Genomic DNA, 18596 nt, shown 5'->3' on the forward strand with positions numbered 1-18596 from the left:
ATTTAATATTTAGTAAGGCATTCACTTGAATTTTACAACTTACAAAATCTGTCATAAACCGAAGCAGTTTTATTATGATTATACAAAAATATTTCAGATAAAGAGATTCATGTTAATACGGTCTGCATCCAGCTTCTTGGCTGAATGGTTAGCAAACTGGATTTCAGTTCAGAGGGCCCCAGGTTCGATTCCCAGTTGGGCCAGGGACTAGGTGGTATTAGTCTTAATATGCTAATCGTCATCTGCATACAACATACTACACTACCAACCACAACAGAAACACGCAATAATGAATACGTCCTTTCACATAGGAAGGGCATCTGACCAGAAAACTGGGCCACATGTAGTGTACCTGTCCCGGGCATCGACAGAATACTAAGTATAAAAATCATGCCTCGCAAATATGTAATGGATGGAAATCTTATGGATGAGGAACATTGGAGAATCAAACCTGGGCATCAAAGACCCATTCCCTTTACTTTCATTCCAAGCAGCGGCTTTGCTCGAGAGCATATGGGTCATGGTCCTGTCTGACGAAAATAAAGTGGGTATGTAAAATAAATGTCTTGAAAGTAGGGCACAAATGTGAGAGGAATCCATTAATCTAATAAAGTATAAGAATGAATTTTTACCTAGTTCAAAACATAATTTTATTCACTGAGATACCATATATGAAAAATCCTGTACACATATGAAATGCTAATTAAGTTGCCTGCTTGGCAATTTTTGAGATAGGCTCCACATAACACTGCATGGGTAATGTTATGAGTTTGTTATTCACCCTTGAATCGCATTTTGACATTCGCAAGTCAAAACCCCTCAACATTGCATATATTTCGGATTCACTGATAAATATTAGGGACTCTCCCCTTTCACTTTGATAATGATATCATTTGGATATTCACACTTCATTCAAGGGTCAGTGACCCTGTTTGCCCCTATGGCAAATGTATCATCCACTTATCACCGTTAAAGAAAAGCATAAATTACACAAATACACTAAGTTTAATTGTTAACCATGGTTGATTAATTGGCATTTCTGAGTTATCATATTTTTAAGAGTATTTAATAAGTGTGTTCGACATGAATCATCAAAATACCAATCATGAAAATCCCGCAGTCAGTTATTAATAATGTTTTCTAGAGTATCTAATTACAGATTACTGTACTACTGAAAACACGTGTCTCTGGGGTGACAGACTTATTACTAATATTTACAATGTAGACATTACAATGCTGGTGAGCCTGCAAATTCAGAAATGAATCACCAAACACTCTATGCTCTTTGGATTTCGGTGACCCCACAAAGGTCTTCTGGTATCGACCCAGGAACTTCAGTACCAATCGGGTATCAAACCACAGCATTCCGGCTCGAGATATTAGCTGAAATTCCCGAACTATTAATTTCTTATAATTCACTACTTGGAAAAGGATGGCTATTCTGCTGACTCATTAATATACACAGCCCTTCGGTGGTCAAAACAAATTACTTCCAAATGAATATTCTAGCCTTGCGCGTTTTTAGGTGGATGGACACATTCCTGGGTGAAATGAGACATCTCATACTTCAGGCCCAAGCCAGCAAAAACTAAAAACACAGGCAGAGGGGGGCGAGAAAGGTTGCTATCCCTTCAATTCATTTATGTCCAGAGGTTCATATGTCTCCTCCCACTGAGCAAAATGGCGCTGCTCCCAAACAGCTGGCTGGCTATACATATCATTTCCAGAACGGGCAACTTAATCATTTCTATCGCAACCCTACTCTGGTAAATTATCCTCAACGTACATCATTCACGTTGCCTTATAATTTACTTTCTTCAGGAACTCCTTGCACTGTCGGCATGTCTTCCACTGGCCTATATTATTATTATCATTATTATCATCCAGTTTTCTCTACTACGTAATTCTTATATCCTCCCATACCACCGTTCACTTGCACATTTGACTATAATATTCACTCTAATCAAATGCTTTTAGGGTATATCTAGATGATCCTTATCAGTTGGAAACTCTGCTATAGCACTAACACACACGCAACCTATCTAGGCCAAGTTCATGTCCCGAGCCGGGCATCATCTGTCTTCACATAACAGCCATCCTTAAACTACAGGTGGATACTCATAAAAATTTAATCTGTAAAGTACCAGGTGTCTGTTTAACACAATGTAATAATTGAATTTTAGGAAGATCTTACCAATTTACTTAATAGAGATACAATGGGAATCTACCCACTTATTTGAATTTCCCTCCTACTTAAACTTCACTAGTGGCATGCAGTGAACACATTTGTTACCCCAGCTGCAAATTTTTTAATGCAAGCAATCGTAGCCCCCACTACACTCTGTAAAGTCAACATTACCATTTTATAAGGCATCATTTTTTGTGGAAAGGTCTACCTCAGAGAGGTCTTCAAGAATATTTTCAACCACACACTCACACATATTTCCAAATTGATATTCACAGCAGTGACGACACCATCATAACTTAATCTATAGCAGATTTTAAACAATGTACTTACAGTTTCACCCGGTGACGTTTTGTGATAGTACAGTCATGGTTTTCACAAAAATACACTGGGACTATTTGTTTTAAACTTAAAAAGCATAACCTAAACTGAATCAGCAAAATTAAACTGGTATTTTACCATCGCCGTAGTTTTATAGTTTCACTCGCTTACTGAGTGTACGCTCATCGACAAACAAGGGAAAATATTTGTCACGACATATAACACATGTTATATTAATGAAGAATGCCACAGAACTCGTGAAACCTTCACCTATAATCCAAGAGGAACACTACAAAAATTCACTTTATATTACCATCGCAGACAACCAAATACATAATTATTTTACTTTGCGCTTAACTCTGTGTTGATACTGAGCAACCTAAATATTTTTCTGTGGCTATTGGAAAATATATTCTACACATGCCATCAATGAATTGCTTGAAAAAACTTTGTGCATTCCGAAATCCAAAAATAAAATATATTCTTCTGTATTACAATTGATTTCATAAACTGGCTCTATTTTTATTAGCAAGACGATGTGCTAGTGGCGATACTGTTAACATGTTTATATTTTTCTTGTAGCCTCTAGCGTGTGGTGCTGAACGCTTTGAGTGTCAAGTATTAAAACTAACATGCCTTACCTAAGCTGGCTGGCCTGTCGCCATAAATAGCTGTCAGGGTGGGCCCACAGCCCCGCCCCGCTCCCAGGACAAGGAAGCTTCTAGTGCATGTGTCATCCAAACGACTTAAATTTCGCTGGGGTAGCTCTCTTTTGCACCGGCAAGGAAACCCAGCTCACTGGAGAAGTTGAACTATGGTAGTGTGAGCGGATTGTGGAGACAGCTGTACTTGGCTTGGCTTAGATGTTCATAGTTTTTTAAACATTATAAAAAGCGTTCTAAGAAACAATAAGAAAATGTTAATACAAAAGTTATTTACCCCAGCAGTGCAGGGGTAGTTGGGGTTCAGTGCATACGACTGACAAATAGCAACATATAGGGTACCAATACTAAATCCTGCAATTCCCATAATAAATCCAATGACTGTCTAAAAAATCACCCTGAAGACAAGCGCTAATAAACAAACCACACCCCTTTAAAACGTGTGTCTCTCATCTGCCCGCTACTATGAAATCGAAATGCATGCTGGCACGTCAAATAATCATATAAATGTGACCTTAAGGGTTTTTCATGCTTAAGACTAGTGGATTGTATTTATCATTTGATGTATAACCCGGCCATTATCCGGAGGCTCTCATGAGTATTTACTGCTCCATTACTGCCATTCTGCTATTTGAGAGTCCTGATTTTGTTTGGAGTCATGCTGTCTTCATGACGAACTGGAACATTGTCTTATTACGGATCTCCGAACCATCGAGCTTTGCGACATCATCTTAATTCTAGAATATTGTGGGCACTTAGGCGCGCTCTGTGTGTCTGTCGTCTGAACTTGGGTTCAAAGGCCACTCGGATGCATGTGAATAAATGGTATACCATGTTATTTAAAGGTACTGTTTATGGACTTCAAAATACGATACGGTATTGGAGCCATCACCTCATAGACTCGAGGTATACTACCCCGAATAGCGAGTATTGTCTCTAGAGGTCACTATTCAAGTCTTATTCATCACTGACGGCGTCCCTGATAATTCATCTAACCACACACAAAACTCACCCCTTCATTTACGTCTCTAGCTACTACACCTAGTTTATCTCTTTGGCTCTAAAACCACTGGTGGTTTCACATGAGCTCACTATAGCACTATGATATTTTGTTCTCACTAATCACAGTATCAGTTGCACACTGGCGAGCCTAAATAGTGTGACCCAATCTCTTACTGAAGCTCATTTGCTTAACCTGTTTAGAATATCAATTGTGATAATCTCTTATACTCATTCCATCGCAAGAAGAATACTGATCACACATAATACTGTTGATACCACACACACCTATCACACAATGACTATAGATATGCGCACAAAGAAGACATGCATGCATCTATGATGTACTTAATCTGCACTGTGAATTGACTCGTAGAAACCATGACATAGAATAAGCTGAAATTTGCAAGGTGAAGCTCCATAAATAGCCAACTAGCAAAGTTCGCTAGGGAAAGGGTACGCCCCTCCCACTTTTACATATTTGCTTCATTAGTAGTCATCCTCCAAAGTCGAATGGATACTCAATTTGTAGCTCTTTACACACTATCTACTGAACTATTTTCATTCAAATTGGATCATGTGTTTCAGAATAATTATGAATGCATCTTTTGGATTTGAGGTGGGGGTGATGGGGACTCCCCAGCTCTGAGTTTAGAAACCCTCAAGGTCCATCTGGTATTTATCACCATGATGCTGCCCTAAGTGGCGTTATTAAATCTGCATCGAGAAGTAAACTAGATTTCTACATCATTGGATACTGAAAATTATGCAAAGTTTATTGATCCTTCTTATGTAGTTTTCCTGGGCTTGTAGCAAATTATCAATATTATTTTTGGTGAGCCCGCGAAATCTGTGGGTTGGTATCCACGAAATAGGCAAGGAAGTGATAGTAATATACAGTTCTTAGGTTGAAACCGTGTAAATTAGCCGTGCGTTCTGACACAAGCAGCATCCTCAGCCTTGCGTCATATCGTCAGCTCTCTTGCACAATGATATGAAGCGACACTATATTTTCTCCAAAATAATCCCAGCGCCAATGCAGTTTCAATCCAACAAATATGCAGGACTCAATGGGTTAAGAGTAATTAGGGTTCCAGCCTCCAAACTAGCCCAGCATCGTTCGCATCCTGGACAAGGAATAAAATGTTATTTGCAACCAAATACTTCCCAAATTTATGTGGAAAACGACACATATATGTTGGGAAGCCTAGTAAGTTATATCTTAACATGGTATTGAACGGTTTCAGTAGATCAAGTGCTGATATCTTAACATGGTATTGAACGGTTTCAGTAGATCAAGTGCTGACCCTTATAAACTGGGAAAAGAGGCCAGGAAAATATTAATACAATGCTCAAGGCATTCCTTTCAAGACTCTCTTTCAGTTAGAAAAGTAAACAGTTCATCAAATGCATAATTCTGTTGACAGTTCAGTGTGAAATTTGGGCCTGTCTCTTGGAGCCCAAAAACTTTAGTCTTGGCTGCAACTTTGATAGGCAAACAAGAAGTCCTTCTTTGACAGGTGAAAGTCTATCGTATTTGCTCGCATATAACTTGCACTTTTTTGACAACAAATAAGTGCGAACATTTTCGGTGCATGATATATGCGGGGATTTGTGAGTAAAAGATCGTATTCCCGAAAAAAATGTAAAATTTGCATTAGGCTATTGAAACAAGACAACTGGCATACTTACCTTACTCATTGTCACTGCCTTCAGTCTCTGAACTATTCTCGCGTGCATCATTCTGGTCAGCATTCCATACTGCATCATTCTGACTTCCGCCCAACGCATTTGCAATTCCCGTCTTCAAGGAACTCTTCACAATAACGTCCGTCGACACCATAACCCATGCCTGCATAACCCGATCACACATGAGTTCAAGTGACAGCCTCTTTTTGCCTGTTGGGGTCATCTCATGTTCCTCTCCTACCATCTATTCAGCGTACAATTTACGTATGTTGTCCTTGAAGGGCTTGTTGACGGAAACATCTGAGCGCTGTAAACAATGTGTGAGTCCACCAGGAATTGCAATGAGATCACTTTTCATTTCCTGAAGACGTTTCTTCATGTCTTCCACCAAGTGTCCGCGGAAACTGTCCCACATTAACATTGCTGGGCATCGAAGGGTATTGCTATGCAGTTTGGCTGAACAGCCTTCGTGTCAAGAAGACTGATTCATTGCTGAACCAAACAATGTAAATCATTACTGGTACAAGCAACTCGATCCCCATTTTGTGATTACCCATGCTGAGACATACCAAGGCTTCCAGAATAAGAAAGCTCAATCTTCTCAAAGAATACTCCAAACAACTCCCATTCACGATGTCATAGCTGTTGGATTCCAGAATCTTGAATCTAGATTAACATAAGTTAAAACAGCACATTAGACTATAGCCAAGAACTAACCTGTACATTGCAGGGTTAGAATGGCATGAGAAATGGATCATTATGACTGAGTGGGAATGAAAAGAATTATATCACACCGATCATCCTCCATCTGGTTTAGTTTTTCCTCAGAAAACCTGGGTCACTCTTAATGGAGCTTGAATCGGCCATGGTCAGTACAGTTCATTCCTCTATAAGTGGGGTATACGATCTTCATCTGCCTATGAAAGTGGACACCTTATACAACCCATCCACTGCACTGTCTGCGATTGCTCATAGAGGGCGCTTCCTGTATATACTAGCGTATCCACACAGAGGCACACGAGATGCTGTCAGTTGGTACAATTAATTTTTTCACATATATTCACAAATTAACACACACATAACCTTAATCACAGTATCAAAACACTTCACTTTGAGAATATCAACAAAGCCACCATTATTACAAACACCTGCCACCACTTCAATATTGAGGTTACAACTTTGAAACACAGTTGACTGGGTATTTCAATATGGAGACTGTAAATATTGCATGTCAGCCCGGGATATATACTTGCTACATCATAACTCTACTAAACAACAACTAACTTCCGATGACTCCCTTGTCACCGTCAAGATCGTCTTCTTATATATGTTACTGGCCAGGCATCTTGAAGTTACCTTACAAAAATATATCTTATAATGTACAGAATATTCTCAATCATTCTCATGCCTATTACCATTCTGGAAGTTACAGTGTGGTTCACAGTTATGGGTAACAGTTTATATATATATATAGGTAAGAATAAATTACAATATTAATTAACGAGTATTTACATTAACGGAACTGATATCAATGTTTATGTTCAACACATGTTTCATGACATAACCTCACACACAATACGAACATTCAACTATGTAAATATTAATAATACTAAATGGATGTACATTACTTCACAGCTATACATACAATAATGATAATTGTAAAATAATAATAATAATAAAAATAAAATAATAATTATTCGAGCTCGATATCTGCGTTAGTTACCCATGGGTGAGAGAATATTGTTCTCAAGTTATATCTGTTTATTGCACTTGTGTCAATACCTATGACTTCATCACAATCTCGATGCTTATCATAAAGTGGTTGGATAATTTTGACTTGTCACTTTTAATTAATATTATTTAGTTTTTTTAAAGTGTTCATAGACATTAGTTAATAAACAAATACATAAATACATACACATTTACATAAACATATAAAACCTACAAAGGGATATATTATCCATCCTAGCTTGAAAGAGATTTTTTCAATTGGCTTTACGTCACACTGGCTCAGATAAGTCTTACGGCGATGAGGGGATAGGAAAGGACTAGGAGTTGGAAAGAAGCAACCGTGGCCTTAATTTAGGTACAGCCCCAGCATTTGCTCCTGGCTGTGCTCCCCACACCGTATGGACCCAGTCCTGGACAAGAGCTGTATCAATTCATCCTATCTCTTGAGCCTGTACATGAATGCCTTTGGGAAACTTCGTGTAAGGCACTGTTTTTCTTTTGAAAATAACGTATGGTGGCAATTTTCTTCCGTCTGCGGTTATTGCTAGCATGACAGTGCAACGCTGTTTTTTACACCCAGTTGTACGTACAAGCACGCTAGATTCTCCCTTCTTGTTGATGGTGGTATTGCGTGGCATGTCAAATTTTATCAGGGTTTGATCTGGATTGCCAATTTGAGGTAAGAAGTAATTGTTTTTCTTCTGCATTGCTATCACATGGCAATGAAAATCTATGATTTCGTCACTGAAATCGCTTGGTATTCTCTGGCGCAGAGCTGTTTGCCTTCGCAGACACAATCCCTTTCGTGTCATGAATCTGCGGTTCCAACCGCAACTCACTTTCAGATCCAAACAGCTGATTCCTCCTTTAACCTTTTAGTGCTGAGTTACCAGTTGACTGTGTGCTATTCATCATTGCTACTGCAGGAAGAACTGCTGCTGCGGTCACCACTTGCATCTTTATATAGCAAATTATTTTCACTCCTGTCTAATGTGTTCAATTTTCCCATTTGCACACAGTATCCATTGACAGAGAAGTTCCTCAGTTGGTTTCTGTATCTTGCCTGCAGGAGTAAGTTCTTGCACACTTTCCACCATCCAGCCCTGATAAAACTTTTGTACACGGTCCTTAAAAGGCTTGTTTACTGAAATGTCTGAGAGTTGAAAAACTGGATCAGTCCACTGTGAATCACTACCAAATTTGTTGTCATAATTTCCAGAAACTTCTTGTATAGTCTGCCAAGTGATTGCTAAAGCTGTCCAACAAGAGAAGTGCCAGACATTGAACAAGAGATCCAGTGACAATCTCACTACACTGAAAACCAGGAGATAGTATGAGTCTGCTTTGTCAATATTATCTAATCGTAAGCCACTGGAATCCACGGGCCCCTTATACCAATATATTCGGAAGGTATCTCTGAATAACCTCCGAAAGTTTGTCAGTGGAATTCGGGTTCACCCTGTATATTCTGGCTATAGTTTTGGATAATTCTGGTTACTCACAATATAACATTAATACAAGATACCTGAAAGGTTATACAGTTAACATCCAGAAATCCTTGGCAAGTTCCTGTTCTAGAATGATTTTGAAACAAGTTTGTCATTACAATGTATTACCTATGTATATCTAGAAAATTCTAGAATATTATGCAGGTGTCCTTGGTACATCAGGGTTCTATAGTTCACATAAGTCAATACGCATACAACTGGAAGTTTCCTGGGCAATTTGGAACACACTAAATATTATTTACAAGTGATAAGTATGATGTAACCGTAATCCAGAGTTGTTGTGTGTTAACACACATAATATCCACATTCTGGAAAGTCAGGGAAAACAATTTTGGTCAGGGAAAGTCAGGGAAGTAGACAAAAAATCTGGAAAGACAGGAAATCTTCCCCAATGATGGATTTTAGGGGATATTATTATGCTCTAGTCTGCTCTAACTCAGGCTATTGTCGCATTTTTTCCCCAGGTATTTTTTCACAAGAAGTGTATAACAATTCTACAATTTTTATTGTGCCCTTGTGTCATTTCTTTCAACCATTTTTATGTTATTCTTTTTTATTTCAGTTCTAGGATGCTAGCTTGAAACTCATGACAATGGCTAACATGCAGTGTACATTTAATAAACTTTGGCTAGACAGTAAAGTGTTACCTGACCTGAGTAGTTGGTTGGACTATAGGTAAATGATGCAACTTTAACGTATTGTAAAGTGTGTTGTAAATCGTTCAAACTTAGTAATATTGGTAAACAAACAGTCACTTCTTATGCTACCCATATAAAATACATGAAAGCTAAGTCTTCCCAGCCAACAATTTCTTTCTTTACAAAGAATACCTCTACTCCATCTCCATTTGAAGATACACAGCCAAGAGTTAGCACTACATCCACAGTTACAAAGGAATTAACAGTGCCAGGAACAAGTCAAAGGAATTTAAAGACTTTCAGTGTGAATGAAGGTACATCAGCTGAAGCCATATGGGCTTTCCAGGTTGTCACTGGAAAGATGTGTCTCAACTCTTGTGATGAAACCTCTGCAGCATTCAAAACAATGTTCCCAGACAGTAAAATTGCTTAAAACTTTACTATGGGCGAGAATAAGGCTTCCTATGTTATAAATCGTGGATTAGCCCCATATTTTAAAGAAAGTTTGCAAAATGACTTAAAACCGTGCTCGGACTATGTTGTTTGTTTTGATGAATCATTAAACAAACTTGTCCAAAGAAGACAAATGGACTTGTGTGTAAGGTTTTGGGATGTAAATCTTCAAGAAGTTGCAACAAGGTACTGGAATAGTGTATTTTTAGGCAGGGCAACTGCAGATCACTTATTAGATGGGTTTATACATGGACTCTCCTTACCTTTAGGAAATATAAGTCTCAATGGATGGGCCAAATGTTAACCTTAGTTTTATTAAAAACTTGAGAATCATTTACAGTTGCTAAACACCGAGGGCAAATCTCTTCTTGATATAGGCATATGCAGTTTGCATACAGTGAATGGAGCCATGAAAACTGGGATCTCCAAAATGGACTGGGACCTTTTTCATTTTTTCAGGTTTTTGTACAACTCTTTTAAAGATAGCCCTGCTCGACTTGCTAAATATACAGACATAACAACAAGCACCACATTTCCTTATAAGTTCACTGCAATAAGATGGGTGGAAAATGGACGCTGTGTTAATTAAGCTCTTACAGTATATAATCACATTGACAAATTTGTGAAAGAGTACTCTGAACAAAAACCTTCAATACCTTAGAGAAGCTGTGAAGAATCCACTACTTAAGACAAAATTAAGTGATTTTAGAAGTATTTTGTCAGGTGTTGAACCTTTCCTCAGAAGATTTCAGAGTCAGAAACTATGGTGCCTTGCCTTTTTTATGTTGCTTGAAGAACTTATGAAAAACATGATTAGATTTGTTAAGTCTGAAAAGATAGCTGAAGCAAGTAGTTCTCAAAAATTAATAAATTTAGACTCAAAGATAGTGCCAGTCTGCTTTCAGTTGAAAAAATGGATATTGGTTATGCTGCCAAGAGCTTACTCAAACAAGTTAAATGTTCTGAAAAGGAAAAAGTTACTTTTATGAATGAGTTCAAAAATCCCTTGATCACCACATTAGAAAATCTCAGAGAGAAAAGTCCTCTAAAATCATATTTAGCAAGGGGTCTGTCTCACTGCCCTAGACCCTAAAATGATATTGCTCAAGACCAGCTTGGCTATGAATAGGATTGATGTCATTCTTGAGAACTTGTACAGCCACACAAGAATATGTGATAAAAGTGCTGAAAAGGCCAAACGACAGTTCTGTCTACTAATCAAGGAGGTTAAAAACAATGGAGGAATGAACAAACAAATTAATGACTTCTTTCTAAAAGAATGGATGACTTGGGATTGGATGAATTTTACTACAATCTTTTAGGGGAAGATGAGAAATGTGAAGATCTCTGGTCTGTGTTGAAATTTCGTTTCATTTTATCCCATGGTAATGCATTTGTTAAGACAGGTTTTCTGTCAATAAACATTTACTAGTCAAATTTATTTTTTTTCCTAGTGGCTTTACGTCGCACCGACACAGATAGGTCTTATGGCGACAATGGAATAGGAAAGCCCTAGGAGTTGGAAGGAAGCAGCCGTGGCCTTAATTTAGGTACAGCCCCAGCATTTCCCTGGTGTGAAAATGGGAAACCACGGAAAACCATCTTCAGGTCTGCCGACAGTGGAATTTGAACCCACCATCTCCCGGATGCAAGCCCACAGCCGCGCGCCCCTAATCGCACGGCCAACTTGCTTGGTCGAAAAATCTAGAAGAATCACTGTGTCCCAGATAATAATTGTTGATAGTGTGAAACACATTGGTGATATGAGGAATGTTACTATCAATAGAAGTCTGCTGACCTTGATATGAGCTCCAAGAAGAAGGTATCAACCATACCTGGAAAATAAAAAAGAAAAGCAATCAGAAGAGGAAAAGAAGAAAATGAAGAAAAGGAAAATTGAATTACAGTTGAAAAATTTGGAAGAAAAAAGGAAGTTAAAATTGAAAGGCCGAAAATAGTTTAGAAAACTTGAAATGAAAACAGTAATCTTTTTCACTTCTATCTTTTCTGACTGATTTGTCTTCAAATTTAAAAACTGTTTTGAATATAGACCTAGAGTAATTGGAATTTGTAATATTCACCTACATTACAAACACAAGTTAATTGCTTTTGATGTCAAGAGTGCTTTAAACACACATGAATTACTATTTGGCTACTGAAGTTTAATTTTTATGTTATTCATGCTATAGTGTACCTTTAACTGAATTACTCTGTTAAAAAATCAGTCAGTGATTACTTTGTTTCCCAAAATAATATCTTTTATTACCTTAAATGTAGTTCCAATGTTTACTAAACTAGTGTTTTGTATAATTTGTTTCTTGACATGTGGAACTATTTATGGTACTTGAAAATACTTTCATTCACATGTTACCTACATACACTACTGATACATGTTAATTTCTTGTTGTTGTAGACAATGTTTGATCTCAAGGGTGCTTTAAATCCACATAAAATAGTATTAGGTTGCTTTGGTAAAATAGTATTATTTCCATATTTGGAAGGTAAGAGGAGTAGAGGGAGACCAAGGCGATGATGGTTAGACTCAGTTTCTAATGATTTAAAGATAAGAGGTATAGAACTAAATGAGGTCATAGCACTAGTTGCAGATAGAGGATTGTGGCGACGATCAGTAAATTCACAGAGGCTTGCAGACTGAACACTGAAAGCATAATGGTCTGTTATGTATGTATGTATGTATGTATGTATGTATGTATGTATATTGAATTACTCTATTAATAAGTTAGTTGTATTTTGTTACATGTTACCATTCAAATTTTTTTAAATATATTAAGTGCCATCAATGTAATTGTTTTTCCATAAATAATACTTAAAAGAAAAAAAAGGAAGTGGACAGAGAATTAGGCCAACTATGGGGATGGTGGAGGCTGGAATTTCCTTTTTTGTTCCTTGTGCTGTTTGGTGAATTAACTTGTCACTTAGTTTTTGAGAGTCAGGGAAATTTTTCTTAGTAGGTCAGGGAAACTTAGAGAAACTTGAGAGAACATTTCTGTGGACACTGTGCACACATACAAGTAGAAGTTTCTTGAACAACTTGGAACACTTAGAAGATTATTTACAAATGACATACATAACCCAAGTTATAATATTTGAGCTATACGCTTATGTTAAGCCGGCCCCATGGTGTAGAGGTAGTGTGGCTGCCTCTTACCCGGAGGCGCTGGGTTCGATTTCCAGCCAGGTCAGGGATTTTTACCTGGACCTGAGGGCTGGTTCGAGGTCCACTCAGCCTAGGTGATCAGAATTGAAGAGCTATCTGACGGTGAGATAGCAGCTGCAGTCTAGAAAGCCAAGAATAACGGCCGAGAGGATTCGTCATGCTGACCACACAACACCTCATAATCTGCAGGCCTTCGGGCTGAGCAGCAGCCGCTTGATAGGCCAAGGCCCTTCAAGAGCTGTAGTGCCATGGGGTTTGGGGGGGGGGAGGGTGCACATATGTTTAAATCTAAATACCTAACCTAGCCTATAACATATGGGAAATTGTTTTCAGTTATACACAGATAACCTAACTTGCACCAAATTCAATCAAATAAAACAAGATAGGAATTGTTGTTTCTATACTTGCAGGTTCCCAGTCTGTTCTGGTATATGCCACAATGTATGGCTCCATTGTGGGCTGGGATCTTCGCTCACCTGGCACAGCTTGGAAACTTGATAATGATCTCAAACATGGTTAGTATGTTTTGATTAGTTTTGTGTGTGCATTGCTGAAATAATACATTTTTGATTGAGACATTAATACCAAAATCAATTTTGATACAGCATGCTCTATTTTGATGTTAATAAGTTTTTATTGAAATTTTATTCAGCCAAAAAATTTTAGAGTTTTGTCAGCTATTATTTCGTTTTTGAGACATTCTGAAAATGAACATTGATGTGTATATTTCTATTTAAGTGAGAACACATGTGTTATCAGCTTCCTAAATTGACCACCACCGCCACCACCAAAGGTATAACTCTGACGACATGACATAACCAGCAAAGCTGGCTTTCTCTCATCTTCTCTGTAATCGATGACACACCAAATTCCTGCTGGATGGCTTAATAATAGGTAATAACTGTGATGTTGAGTGCTGGAATTATGTCTCATAGGAGTTCTTTTTCATGTCTGGAAATTCACCGACATGAGGCTGACATATTTGAACACATTTGAAATTCCACCGGAGTCAGCTGAGATCAAACCTGCCAGTTTGGGCACAGGGAGCTAGCACTATGCCAGCGTACCCATTTTATGGAAAAACAGAGAAAACACAGGGAAATAAGAATGCAGAAAATGTACAGGAAAAACACAGGGAAATGACTTGTCACATCAAAATTAAGCTTTTGATCGAGGACCAGACTCGAACGGAATGATCAAGCAAGACTGATATGTCACGAGTCATATGCAGCGAGTAGTACTTTGAGAGAGAGATAGACAAACAAGGTGAGCATGCACAGTAGTGAAGAAGAGTCAATGAAAGAGATAAACATACTTGCACTAACCACTCAGAGATGGCAGTACGCAAGGCATGTGACATATCTAATATTGCATTAATTTGAGTGTCGTGTAGTTACATTCCACTCTTAATGATAACCTAGTTCCAGGTCTTTACATGGATAGTAAAATTGAATATACATAGATCATAACTTTCCCCCATTCATTTGTAATTGCCTTTGTCTCATTTAACCAAAACTTATTATAAATTTAAAAGATAATTAATCTTATCTTGTTAAAGTTCCTTTGTAAATGCCCATTGTTTTAAAGGTTGCCCATGTATTTACGTAATGTAGAGGTGCTAACTATTATGGATTATCTGTAATTATTACAGATTTGGCCTCTCAGTTAAGGAGAAATTATTATGGAGAAGCTAAATTACCACAGAAAGAAAAAATCTACAAAGAAAGGAATGTGTTACTGGTGCTTGTTTCTATGTACATTAATTGCCCAGCATACGTATTCGAACGACACTTCCATTTACTGCAGGAACTGGAACCTTATTCCTGAGTTTCTGAACACTAACTGATTTGTATCTGTCATGTGCGTATTTAGAAACAGGCAAGCTCACTCACGCCAATTTCAAGAATAAGGTCCCTGATGAATACAGGCGTTACTTTGAAGAGTGATTGACTGGTAGCTTGCTGTGAGCAATGTACCGTATTTCTCTGAATCAAAGACGACTCTGAATGAAAGATGACCCTGAATGAAAGACAACCCTCACTTTTTCCTTCAAAAAAGTTAAAACAGGCTTAAAATGTGCTTTGTAAAGTCTTGTACAATACACATTTGTATTCATGCCACTGCCAAACAATGGCTTTAGTTATGCAATGTTTTTTCTTGCGGTTGCACAATTATTATTTCTGTGAGTTTAATAACCATTAATTTAAAATTGGCATCATAATATCAAAGAGAGTGTTGAAAATTTGCCGGCTATACCTGTTCTACGCATCTCTACAATATGACGATTCATCAGGAAAATATTCTTGCTGTCTATAAAACTGTTACTTTTACTCAGCATCAGGTACAACTGGCTGCCATTACACGCATGGCTCGTTCGTCGGGTTTGGCCGACTTCAGTGGCTAGCAATGTATAGGCCTAATAAAGACTCGGACATCGAAGGTCAACTAACAAGTTTTTTGTGCCTAGGTGTGGCCATTCCACCCTTGCATTTTTCGCGCACGTACCTCACAGTTTCATCTTTGACTTCTTTAAAGCGTCCTTCTTGCGGGGTACCGAATGCATTTTTTTGTACAGTACTCATTTTTTAAGCAATCATTGTTTTCACGCTAGTGCCGAGTATTGACTTTAGTTAGGCCTATGGTGTATTTTCTTGCGATTACACAATTATTCTTCATTTCTGTGTGTTTAATAACTATTAACTTAAAATTGGCAGCATAATATCGAGGAGAACCCATTGAAAATTTTTAGCAATACCTGTTTTACATATCTTTACAATACGATGATCCATCGTGAAAATATCCTGCTGTCTATAAAACTTAATTTTGCAAAGTGTCAGGTATAGTAGACATGTTGTAACTCTGCCATTGAGTAGCCATGGCCTTTCTAAGAATTTGAAGGCTCACATGTTTTAATGCCATTCTGCAGATTTAAGAAATGCTTTTGTAGTGGATAATAGAATGTCATTCTCTCTTCACTATATCCCGAGATCCAGTGACATTACACAGAGACACTGTACAACCGATTGCCACGGCTAGCAATGTCTAATATAGAGGCGTCTGTTTATTGTCAACGAGTTTTGTTTGTGTGCGCACACGCAAGTGGTGAAAAGAAGCAGCATGGTTACCGTGGTAGCTGCCAGTGGTGTTCGTTACTGATAAGTTGCGAATGCAAGACAACTGTTGATTTTTCACATGAGATTCTCAGAAAAAACTGTCTTGGATTCAGAGAAATACGGTAGTTCATTTTCATTGGTTGAAGTTTTTTTTTTTTTGCAGTGGCTGTTTATGATGGGATTACGGATAACCCACTTTACAGATTGGTATTTTATGATAAGATGTAGCCTGTTTGACTTATGATATATTTCTTTCAAATTCTCTATGCCATTCTCAGTGCTCATGCGAAGTATGTTTCAAGATGATGATTCCCAACTATGATAAACATACTCGAGCATACCCTTGTATACCATGTCCCACTTAACTTAATTCAGGGAAGATCGGAATATCCCAGAAAAATGCAAGGAAAACATATTTAGGTTACTAGCGGGCACCCTTTCTGCTGTCTGAGTCACTCGACTCTGTCTGGATGGTCTCATTTGTGACAGGGTTGAGCTGGAAGATAATGAATATAATTACTCAGTATTTCCATGGCATGGCGGCATGAAAACTGGTTTCAGCATCCTTTGTTGTCAACCAGCACACAGTGCCATTTTGTGCAACAAGGCAGATGTGGAAGAGGATAAAAAAAATTAGGTTGTAGGAAAACTCCAAGTAGGAAGCCCGACACTATCATGTGTATCAATACCATTTCTGCATTTCTCTCTTAGTTTCCTGTGCACTTGGAAAATTGTACATTTAATTTTGTCATCATTGTTGGCTGTTACTCATCTTCAAGTATACAGTTTTTCTGCTTATCAAACCATTTCTCACTTGATGCAGTTTATGTGCAAACTTCTGGTGACTAAACAAACCATTTCTTGCATAGAACATGCTTCCACACAAATTGCAACTAATAGATGGTTGGGGGTTTTGTTTGGACTTGATGAAGTGATTTTGGACTCTTCATGTCTACGACATTCTTGTTCAGCGATGGGTTGCCGCCAAAGTAAGTGATCTTCATCAAGTGTTTCCCAGGTCCGAGCGTTTATTTTGGTCTCCTTCATGGTTTGCTTAAGTTGGTCAATTTAGCATCTTAGAGGGGCACTTCGGGGTCTTGTGCCAGAGTGAAGTTCACCATGGAGGTTTGGTGAGCAAGCCTACTGCCATTCAGACAACGGACATGCCCCGCCCATCTGTGTCGATGACCAATGATGGAAGCTTCCACCCTATTAACACCTGCATTCTCTAAGACTAAGATTGGTGATATGATCCACTTGGTGTTCAAAATGGAGAGGAGTTTCTGCTAGTAAAAATGCTCAAGCTTCTTTATGTAATAAAAATGAAATTTTTTAATTAGGCAGTGTCTCGTTGATTAATCGGGCATCATTCTCATGTTATCTCCATTCTTTCCGTGAGGGAAGATTGTACACATGAGGCTAAACAAGCAGTTTAAATTGTCAGATGAGCCACACAGCAAAATGCTTGAAGAAATTTTAAAACGGTCATCATCAAATTGTCCCTTTTTTTTTTCTTTCAGTATGGCATTGATTTCTTTATATGTTCCAGGTGTCATCACATCATTCTGTCTTGATTCCCGCCAGTGTTGGCTTACGCTTGGGACTAGCAGTGGGTGCCACATCTGCTGGGATCTCAGGTTTCAACTTCCCATCAGCACCATCCTACACCCAACATGTGAGTATGCAATTTTTGTTTCTACTCTTGTCAGAAGGAAAGCAGTACAGACAAAAACAAACATAGTGCAGATGTACTTTGTATCTTCTGTGTCCTAAAGTGTGGATGCTCACAGCAATATAATTGCACTGACTAGATTGTATTTATGTATTGGAATCCTTCAGGTGTTACTCCACGGCCAAGGGTGGACTAGTGATTGCCAAGCATGCTTTGTAATTGTACACTGATGGAAAATGAAATCCACTTTCAAGAAGGAGGTGTACTAGATAAACTAAATTTGAAGGTGTGTTTGCACATGTGAAAATTGATGCCTATCAAATTTGCACACTAGTCAACGAAGAGTGGTGCTACTAGGTATGTGTGAGTCAAACATGCCGGTAACAAGATGAAGAAGGCAGTATCAGCAACATACTCAGTTTGAAGGAAGCTGTGTAATAGGGTTAC

The 18596-nt window shown here is 38.1% G+C and overlaps 1 protein-coding gene across 1 annotated transcript in view; it reads left to right on the plus strand.

Annotated features, from left to right (window-relative positions):
• Vps15 (vacuolar protein sorting 15) overlaps positions 1 to 18596 on the plus strand; it is a 213997-nt gene that overhangs the window by 172314 nt on the left and 23087 nt on the right. Inside the window, exons 24-25 of the mRNA XM_067151658.2 lie at positions 13775 to 13879; positions 18027 to 18152. Of these exons, the coding sequence (XP_067007759.1) occupies positions 13775 to 13879; positions 18027 to 18152 (231 nt within the window). The remainder of the gene's footprint in view (positions 1 to 13774; positions 13880 to 18026; positions 18153 to 18596) is intronic.

Source organism: Anabrus simplex, chromosome 7 (genome assembly GCF_040414725.1).
Source record: "Anabrus simplex isolate iqAnaSimp1 chromosome 7, ASM4041472v1, whole genome shotgun sequence".
NCBI classification, from domain to species: Eukaryota; Metazoa; Arthropoda; class Insecta; order Orthoptera; family Tettigoniidae; genus Anabrus; species Anabrus simplex.